This window comes from Mandrillus leucophaeus, unplaced genomic scaffold (genome assembly GCF_000951045.1).
Source record: "Mandrillus leucophaeus isolate KB7577 unplaced genomic scaffold, Mleu.le_1.0 Scaffold392, whole genome shotgun sequence".
NCBI lineage: Eukaryota > Metazoa > Chordata > Mammalia > Primates > Cercopithecidae > Mandrillus > Mandrillus leucophaeus.
Window position 1 is genome coordinate 322,166 of NW_012104165.1, and position 10,696 is coordinate 332,861.

Sequence of the window (10,696 nt, forward strand, 5' to 3'; positions counted from 1 at the left end):
AAAAAAAAAAAAAAAAAGAAGGTGTCTTCGTGATTAACATATATTGCTTTAGAGAAGAATTCACAAAGCATTCTCGTTAACTTTATCTGAAGTTTACAAATCATGTGTGAAAGCGTACAAAGGAGTGACAGTGAGCAGGAGAGTCTAACCCAAGTAAAAATGCGAAACAGCTGGCCCTTCGTAACCATGGGTTCTGCATGCAATGGATTCAACCTACCGCGGATCTAAAATACTTGAAAAAACCCTGCGTCTATACTGAACATGTACAGAAATTTTCTTGTCGTTATTCCCTATGCAGTGCGATATAACAACTATTTACATAGCATTCGCATCATGTAAGACAGCGATCCACAACCTTTTTGGCAGTAGGGACCGATTTAGTAGAAGACAATTTTTCCACGGACCGGACCGGTACCGCTTCGCGGCCAGGAGGTTTGGGACCCCTGATATAATGTGCGATAAATAATCTAGAAATGGTTTAAAGTATGCCGGAAGGTGTACATAGGTTATATGCAAATACTCGGTCATTTTACATCAAGGGCTTGAGCATTGGTAGATTTTACTATTCGCGGGAGGTCCTGAAACCAACCTTTCACGGATACCAAAGGACGACTGCATAGTTATTGAGCAGAAGTAAAAAATGCTTTTCCTTCTCGTGTACGAAAATTATAAAACCATAACATACCAAAGATAGGTGTGTATTATATTCACTGGAAGACAGAACGCGAATCCGCTAGAAATTAAAGTTAAATTTGTCATCTCTCTTTTGAAATGACTGATAAGGGAAGGTATTGCAAGAACAGATGAGAAAAGAAAACGATTAACGCCTTTATAAAAGTTGGGCGATGGAGTAATAATTAATTTTAAGACGTTAAGTAAGGAGACGTTGAGTATCTGATTTTCTTTATTATATCAAGCTACCCATGATCCTGGGAAATAGTGATCATTAACATAAACACCCTAGCAGAGAATGGTTTACGATCCGTTGATCTCTAGGTTATGGGCCCAGCACGCTGCCGCTGCGTCACTCTGCTAGCAGGCTGAAAAGACCTTTTACTTTCCTTTGCTAAGATGATAATCAGTAAGTTTATATTTACTCATACCAACAAATTCTGGTTTATTTATAAAATGGAATCCTATTTAGCTCTAAGAATAAATTTCTGTGACAACACAAGTACTCTTTAAATACACATAAATGTTTTTATTTTTTATTATTATTATTATTATTATTATTATTATTATTATTTTTGAGACATGGCCTCTCTCACCCAGGCTGGAGGGCAGCTAGGCGATCTAGGCTCACTGCAACCTCTCCTCTGCTTCCCAGGTTCAAGCAATCCTCCCGCTTCAGCCTCCCGAGTGGCTGGGGCTACAGGCGCGCTCCACCACACCCGGCTAATTTTTTTTTTTTTTTTCAGGTTTTGTATTTTTTGTAGAGAGGGGCTTTCTCTATGTTGCCCATGCTGGTCTTGAACTCCTGAGCTCAAGCAATCCTCCCGTCTCGGCCTCCAAATGTGCTGGGATTACAGGCATGAGTCACCACACCCAACTCAAATAAATCTTAAAATGACATAAATACATCTCAAAACCATAACGTTGTGCAAAAATGCCACACTATGGGATATACTCTATGATTTCACTTCTATCGAGTTCCGGAACAGGCAAACTAACATCTGGTGATAGAAGTCAGAATACAACTTCGCTTGCAGGATGCATTATTGACTTGATAAGGGAACCCAATGCAATTTGGATATTTTCTCAATCTTAATCTGGATGGTGTAATTTCAAAATTACATGAAATTATACATATATAAAATTCATTGAGGTCTATGTATACTTTTTTTTTTTACATTTTATTGTATGTATGTAAAGTATACTTCAATAAAGTACTGAAAAAAGTGAAAGCAGAAATGAAGAAAGGAAAGAAAGAAGGCAAGAAAAAGGAAAGTATGTTCTATATACACTTCAGGGAGCTAAGGCAAAATTGACCAGAGGACAACTTCCTAAATGGAGTTGTAGAGCCATGAAGTGGTCCATAGGAGCAGAAGGAAATTTCTAGCACTATCTGGAAAAAATACCTGAGCTGTGCCTCCCACAGATAACACCCTCTCAATGCAAAACTATTTTGCTGAGCTTTGCTCTCCTCCCAGGAAGGTAGGACTGTTTATAAAAGGCCTTAATGTATGACAGAATGGTGGACCTAATAGGGGTACTGGCTCTGATAGATTTTGAAAGCCTTCTCCTAAATAGGAAGAAAGTTTCCTTTTAATGTATTAATTCCAAAAGAAAAAAAAAAAACAGAAATTAAATGGAGCTCCAGAAAACTAAGAAATACTTATTGTTTAACTGAGGTGCTCATTCATTCAATATTCAGGAAAACGTGTCTGTTTAGACCATGGATCTGGACTTCAGAGGCAAAGAAAGATCTCCTGAGTAGGGACAGGTCTCTTCTGTGGCTGGCTGCAATTACTACATGAAGACCATATGCTTTTCTATTGTTTTCTTTTTGGCTTCCTTTTATGCATTGTCGTGAGTGGTTGGGCATGTGCAGTACTAACTATGCCAGTCCAGGAGTGGAGCAGAGGGTATATCCTGAGGTCCCTGGAAAATGAGTAAAGAGAGTCAGGCTATTTCTGTGGCAATGGTGGGGAAGTCAGTTAAAACTACTGGTGGGGAAATCAACACACACAGGGCAGCTGCTCACACACAAACCCACAGATAGATAGACATATAGACACACATACAAAGGCACCAAACAATTTATAGCTATTCTTCAACCAGTCCTTTAATTTCATTAAATTCCAGCATTCTCTCTTTTAGAGAATCCAGTCATATCTTGCATGAAAGTTTCACTTGAAGTAAACACAACAACATTCAAGAGGAGTTATTCTGTTTCCTTAAGCTAGAGTACTAGCCAGTAAGAAGACTTGTAATATAATTGTTGAATACAGAGTCTTTGGGGATTGAACCTGGGGTGCCCTCCTTAAGGGAGAAAGCTGTAAGTCTTGCCATATTCTTATGCTGTGTTGATGAAGGATAAGAAGCAACTCTAAAACGTTTTAGACCTGCACTATTCATGTACTTGTTATCTACAGTGGCTATTGAGCACATGAAATGTGGCTAGACTTAGCCTGGGCAGCATGGTGAAACCTCGTTTCCATAAAAAATTAGTTGTGCATGGTGGAGCGTGCCTGTAATCCCAGTTACTTGGGAGGCTGAGGTGGGAGGATCACCTGAGCACGGGAGGTCGAGGCTGCAGTGAGCCGAGATCACACCACTGCACTCCAGTCTGGATGACAAAGTGAGACCTTGTCTCTAACAAAAAAAAAAAAAAAAAGAAGGAAAGAAATGTGACTGAACTTGAGATGGATGTAAATGTAAAATACACAACAGATTTTGTACACTTTATGTGGAAAAACTCTAATTTTTTTCAAATTAATTAAATGTTAAAATAATATTTTGAGTATATTAAATAATACATATCACCACCCATTTAATGTGGCTTCTAGACTATTTAAAATTATATACCTGGCTCACATTGTGGCTTGTGTTATATTTTGTTGGACTATGGCTGATGTAGCCAGTCCGCATCTTGTATACCATAAATTTTTTATCATGACCTCTTTTCAATGTCCATTGATTAATATATCACTAATTTTACAGTTGTAAACACAGTTTTGACATTCTTTAGACTAACCAGCATGGTGTCTGCTATCGATCCAGAAAAGAGAGCTGAAGCAATTGGACCATTCCTAGATTATTAACTCTTGACTAAGGAAAATGACTGCCTTCCAGGGGTAGATTGAAAATAACCCACATTTATATCATACTTTCTACACTGAGGAAAGTTGAAGACATCATAGGTGTTGGGTGTCCGGAAACAGGACTATGGAATGTACTATCAGCTAAGAGGCATTGTTTCCTCCCTGTATTCAAGTACTAGTCTAAGGGCTTAAGATGCTTAATTTTCCTTTGAGTTATTCTCTATTAATTAGCTAAAAGGCACAGAGTGATTGGGAAACTTTCCTATGTGAGGTGAGCCACATGTCAGCCTAGATTTGGACTATATTATACTTTTACCACTACACTTTACTCCAGGAAAGTCCCATAATGAGGGGTGAGGAGCACAGTCTTTGGAGCCAAACTACCTAGCAACAATTTTTTAAAATTTAAAATTATTTTTCATCGACAAATCATAATTGTCTACATTTATGAGGTACAGTGTGATGTTTTGATGTTTCCATATATGTATACAGTGTGGAATGATTAAATCAAGCTAGTTAATTAAATTAAATCAGGTGCTGGATATGTTCCCTTGCCTATCTTTTATTTTTTCATACCCAGAGGAGCTGAATTACCTATCATTTTTTATGGTGGGACATTTGAAATTTACTCTCTTATTTTGAAATAGGCAATTCATTTTTGTTGACTTATAGTCACCTTGCTGTGCAATATATTTCAAAACTTATTCCTCCTATCTATCTGAAACTTTGTACCCTTTGACCAATAGCTCATTCCCTTCCTCTCCCCTAACCCCAGTAACCACATTCTACTCTTTAGTTCTATGAGTTCAACTATATTAGATTCCACAAATAAATGAGATCATGTGGTATTTGCTTTCTGTGCTTGTCTTATTTCACTTAGCATGATGTTCTCCAGGTTCATCTTACACATTTGCAAATGACAGAATTTCCTTCTTGTTAAGGCTGAATAATATTTCATTGTGTATCTATGCCACATTTTCTTTATCCATTCAGTCATTGATGGACAGACATTTAGGTTGATGCCATATCCTGGCTGTTGTGAATAATGCCGCAATAAACATGGGAGTGCAGATATCCCTTCAACACATTGACTTCAATTTCCTTGAATATATATCCAGAAGTGAGATTGGGGCATCATATGGCAGTTCTATTTTTAGTTTTTTGAGGAACTTTCATACCATTTACCATAATGGCTGTACTAATTTACATTTCTACCACCAAAGTACAATGTTTTCTCTGCATCCTGGCCAACACCCCAGACGCAATTCATGCCTTTGTCACTTTCTCACTGTGTGTCGTTAGACAAACTACTTGGCTTCCCCATTGTTCTGTCCCCATCTGCAAAATAATGACTGAAACAGTGCCTACTCATAGGATTCTCATTAACTCAATAGTTTGACAGTTTCTCATAAGGTTAAATATACACTTATCATATGACCCAGCAATACTACTCCCAGAAATTTTCCTAGAGAAATGAAAACATGTTCACACAAAAACCTGAACATGAATGTTTATGGTGACTTTACTTATTATCGAGAAAAAATGGAAATAAATGTTCTTCAACAGGTAAATGGATAAATGAACTGTGGTATACTCATACAATTGAATACAATTAAAAATGGATTTTTAAGCATCAATAAAAGAAATAAATGATTGATATAAGTAACAACTTGGATAAATCTCAGTGGAATTATGCTGAGTGAAGGAAGCCAGTCTCCAAAGGTTGCATACTGTTTGATTCCATTTAAGTGACACTCTCAAAAAGACAATGTATAGTGACTGACAGAGAACATGTTAGCGTTTACCAGCAGTAGGGATGGTGGGATGTATGAAAAAATGTTCTTACTGATAGACATTCAACTTGTTTGGAAAGTCTGGATATTATAGATCCTGCTGATGTGCATGCTGCACACCTGACACAGAGAGGAGTGGACAGGAAGGGGAGGGCGAGGTTCTGTTCAAGTCCAACGGAACACCTGGCCTCAATCTGCAATCACCACTAGATGCTTTAGTCCTTCACGTTCTTCAAGGATGTAGATTAGTACACACAGTGTGAACATCTAAAGCTCCAGCTTTAGATCTGAAGTATGTTTACTTTAGAAAATTGGAAGACACTGAGGTTTTTCAAAAACAATACTGAGGTCCAAATCAGGATGCAAGTGACAGGGAACACAGCCTACTTCTTGTAGGCATGATGCCTTCGGGAATGCCCTTGTTCCCGATTCTTTGAGGTTTTTGATTTTGTGCCCATGGAAAACGAAGAGGCTGATGATCTAAAAGGTCCTCTCGCAACAGAGCCCTGGGCAGGTGGAAAAGGCATCCCAAAGTCAACACTGCTGCCTGCCTTAGCTTGTCCAGGGACTGGGGTGCTTTGAGCAATGGGGGCCATAATCTTTCCTGCAGAAATGCTGGCTCTCCCCAAGGCAAAAGCTGTGCTGTGGCTGGGCAGGCCTTGAGTGTTCTGGCTCCAGCCTTTTCCATATGGGATCATGGTACTGGTAGTCCCACTAGGCAATGCTCCAATGCTGAAAGCTCCGGAGGTGGAGCTCATGTCTGGGCCAGTCATTCTAATCCCAGACTCATCACAGTCCATAGGGGTCACGAATCCCCCAAAAGCGAAAGGTCGTGGGGCTCTGCTGCCAAACACTGAGCCAAAAGCCCCACTTTGGTGGGTCTGAATTACAATTCTAAACCCAGTTGTACTAGCTTGACTAATGGGAAAACCTGCTGGAATGCTGCCAATGCCTGGCCAGGTGCTGGCAGGGGTTTGAGAGGTGGAGGCTGAGGGTATCAAACACCCCAAGGCTGACTGTGTGGTACTGATGAAGGCTGGCTGAGCTGGAGTTGGCACTGGGGTTGGCAATGCCACTGCTGAGCTCCCAAAAAGAAAAGAGCTACTGACACTTGGAGTAAGGGCTGGCTGGGAAGGCCCTTGTTTCTGTCCATCTGTGGCACCAAATGCAGGCTGGGGATTAGCTCCTTGGGATAGTGGGAAAGGTGGCCTTGAGCTTGATCCCAAGGGACTTGTGATTGCTGGAGTCAGGCTGGAGACGCTGGGGGATGATGCAGGCCAGTTCGTGGATACTAGGGCTGAGGCGGGCAGAGGGCTGCCCACACTCCTGAAATTAGCAGTGCTGCTTCTAGGGGATATTTGGACAGCACTGGAAAGGACCTGGGTAAAGATGGTGACTGTGTGCACAGTAGGAATGGTAGGGCGGTGGTGTGGTGGGAAAATGAATCCTGTGGCTGGGGTGAAGTCGGCTCTGAAGGCCTGAGCAGTCCTAAGCAGGAAAGTGTCGCAAGTGGAAGGGACAGAATAAGTGTTGCCTATGGCACCTGTAACATTCACTACACCAAAATCCAAAGGTGGCTTAAAAACAGAGTCTTTAGATGTGCTGGCTGGGGTGGTGGGCATGACCACAGTGGTGGCCTTGACCAGGCCATGGAAATGATGGGTAGAAGCATGAGTAAATGGAGGAGGGGTCTGCTTGGAGGAGAAAGGAGCTATCATGGGCATAGTTTTAAGTGGATCTATGCTGCCAAAGATAGGCTTGAAGGTAGGAGTTAAGGTGCCCTGAGTTGTTGAGAGGGAAGAGCTTAAAGACGCTGCAGCTGTGACTGAAATTTTGGAATATGAGGAGCCTCCAATCTCGCTATTGTGCAGGGGCCCCAAAATCGGTTTTAACATGAGGTGAGCAGAAGTTGCATCAGGAGGTGCAGATGTGGAAAGATGGGGAGTTGGGCTACTCACCATTCCAAGCAAAGTACTTTGGATGGTGGGTGGTGCAGGTGGGTCTGGGGGCATGGGAGACCTGTCAGCCTGAAAGGTTGAAGGCAGCCAGATGGTGTCAGTAACTGGTGATGTGGGAGAGGTGGGGGTCAGCAGGATGAAAGTAGCTGTGGGCTTTGAGTCTGGAGAGGTGCCTGGAAGGAGCTCTGACTGTGAGCACCCTGGTGGGGTTGGTAGGCTGGGTGTCTTCAAAGGAGAATGGGCCACACTGGTTGCCTCTCCCGTGGACTGTGGGGAGGTCAGTGGACCTAGAGACTTCTGCATTTTTGTTAAGTTTTGCAACTGAGGATTCGCCCCCTGGGTTAGATCTGTTTCCAAAGAAGGCAGAGTGAGAGATAGGGAAGGCTGAATAGCAAGCCAAGTCTCAGGGACAGGGTCTGTGGTGACCTCAGTTGTATCTTCTCTCGCGTTGTTGCTCCGCTGTAGTTCAGTTTTCTTCCCCAAGGTCAAGTCCTCATCAGAGACTGCATAACCAAGCTGGGGAAGCAGGATCTCCGACAGCAGGTTCTTAGGGCTAGACGGCAGCTGTGGAATCTTTTGATTTTGCTGCCCAGAACTTCCAGATGCTCCTGAGGACTCAAAATCTGATACCAGTGGGACTGGAGAGTAAGGCCGATGATCAATTTTTTTCTTTTTTATTGGCCACTCTGGTGTCTCGAATGATACACTGGGAATACTTCTTTTCCAAGGGTCTGAGAAATTTCTGGAAGAGCTGTAAGAGCTGGAAATAGCATTCCTTTTGGAGCTGAGGGGGCCACCTCTGTATATGCTGGCCAAGGAGCTCATGGAGGAGCAACTGGGTCTCTTAGTCAAGCTGTGATCCGAGCTCCAGGAATGGAGACTTCTCTTCAGCGGCCCAGGCCTGGGCACAAAAGAAGTGAGGGTTCCATTTTTCATCAGAGGCTTAAATGCAGATGGTCTGGTCTCTGGACTCCTTCTCTTACTGTCCAAGCCCTCAGGGAATAGTGGTTCTTCCAACCTCCCTTTCCCTTTTCTGCACTCTCTGAGGGCCCTCAACACTGTCTCCTTTGAACACGGATCTGAGGGCTCCTCAGAGGGTGGGGGTCCTGCAAGGGCAATTACATCTTCAGGAGAAGTGGAAGGGGACACCCTCTCGTCAGGAGGAGTGATCTTGATGGTCACTGGGCTCCAAATTGGCCTAGGATGACGAAGAGACCAAATAGTCCGCTTTAAGTAAGCTTCCCACCAGTCTGAAGGGAGAGGCCCCAGGGTGGAATTCTGGGACTTCTTCATGGGAAAGCGCCTCCAAGCCTCGTTGGCCAGCCACGTGGTTGGATTGGCAGGATCCAGGTTTGGCGACCTCCTCACAGGTCTATACCGTGGGGCAGGGTGGGCGCGGTGGACGAACTGAACCCGATGAACTTGGTGAAGGGGCTGAGTTGGCCGGCGTTTCGTGGGCCTCTCGGGCAAGTCGGCGCGCACCTGGGCTGGGGATGAGGGCGAAAGTCCCAGCTTGCTCAGGAAACTGCCCATGAGGAGATATGAGGCGCGGTCAGTGGCTTCAAGCAAGGTTTTGGCTTCCGAGGTTTCGGACATCTGCACAATCGGACCGAGTCGAAGAGCGCAGTGTTCGGTTGACCGTTGAGATTCACGCGCGAGGAAAGCGCGAGTCTCAGGGCGCTTGGCACTCTCCAGACCCGGCACCCGCGGGAACGGGGGACGCGCGGGACTTCAGCAGTCCCAGTAACTTGCTTAGCTGTTTTGAGACCTCAGCGGGGCGGTCAGACGTTTTGCTCTCTCTGCAGCGAGTTACAGTACTTGGCGCGGGGAGAGGAACTCGAGAGGAAGCGCACGGCCCCTCGCCCCTGGCGTCGGCAGCGGCTGTCTGGGACCCTGTGGTGCGGATTCACCAAGTGGCGCGGAGCCACCAAGTGGCGCGGAGCTGGAATCGAGTGGGTGCACAGTTTCCAGGCTGCGACTATTATGGGCCTCGAAGGTACAGGCTCAGGGGGCTCAGGGCCCCGGTGCAGATCTGTCTGCCCGCGGGATCCCCTGAGTCTGAGTGGGGAGCACTATCCGCGCCCCGCGGGGTGACTGCGGGTGGCTTTCGCAGGTGCGCAGGACTGGAGGTCTGGACCGGTGTACCTGTGCCGTCCGGATGGCATTTGTGGCACTAGCAGTCGGGAAGGCCCCTAATTGAAGATCCCCGCGCTTCTCCCTTTCTGCAGCTCTTGACGCTGCCAGTAGATGTCAGTCATTTGCCGCACAGCCACCTTTGAGGTCCACCTGTGTCTCCCAGCGGCCGAATCCAGGTTTCCTTCCTGTTCGCACTTGGAAAACTCATGGCGATTGCCATCAGGAGTGGCCTCAGAGATCCGGAGTGGACGAACGGGAAATCGCGTCTTACGGCCTAGAACCTGAGCCCTCCACAAACACTCGGCTCAGTCCCTTGCTCAGGCCACCTCCTGTTCTCTTCTGCTCTGTGAAAGGCACTGTTAAGAGAGTGAAAAGACACGCCACAGACTGGAGAAAATATTTACATAATACGTATGTATCTGCTGAAGCACTGGTATACAAAACATACATAGAATGTTAAAACTCATAATAAGGTAAAAAATTAATGGGCAAAATATCTGAACAGAAACCCCGCCAAAGAAGATATACAGATGGTAAACAGTATAAAAGGATGCTAAACATATGCTATATGTCAATGTTTAACTATATATAACTAAACATCAGTAAATACTACTGATTGCAATTTAAACATCAGTAAGATACTATAATTAAAAATTGAACATCAGTAAGATATTACTACACACCTATTCAATTGGCTAAAATTCAAAACACCACATGCTAAGGAGGAGGTGGAGCAACAGGTACTCTCATTCATTACTGATGATAATGCAAAATGGTACATCCACGTTGGAGGACACTGTGGCAATTTCTTACAAAGCTAAAACACAGTCCTATAATACAATTCAACCACCACAATCCATATGTTCATCCAAATGAGCTTAAAGTGAGTGTCCACATAAGGACCTGCACATGAATGTTTATAGAAGTTTTATTCATAATTGCAAAAATTGGAAGCAACCAAGAAGTCCTTCAACAGGCAAATGAATAAACTATGGCATAACCATACAGTGGAATATTATTCAACATTAAAAAGAAATGCACTGTC

The 10,696-nt window shown here is 44.0% G+C and overlaps 1 protein-coding gene and 1 pseudogene across 1 annotated transcript; both read right to left on the reverse strand.

Annotated features, from left to right (window-relative positions):
- Positions 1-759, reverse strand: part of LOC105547624 — a 3,717-nt pseudogene extending 2,958 nt beyond the window's left edge.
- Positions 760-5,870: 5,111 nt separating this feature from the next.
- Positions 5,871-9,159, reverse strand: POM121L2 (POM121 transmembrane nucleoporin-like 2). Its single transcript, XM_011991213.1, has one exon. It carries the CDS (start codon positions 9,109-9,111, stop codon positions 5,941-5,943), a length of 3,171 nt encoding a protein of 1,056 aa, XP_011846603.1. The 5' UTR covers positions 9,112-9,159; the 3' UTR covers positions 5,871-5,940.
- Between the last annotated feature and the right edge of the window lie 1,537 nt (positions 9,160-10,696).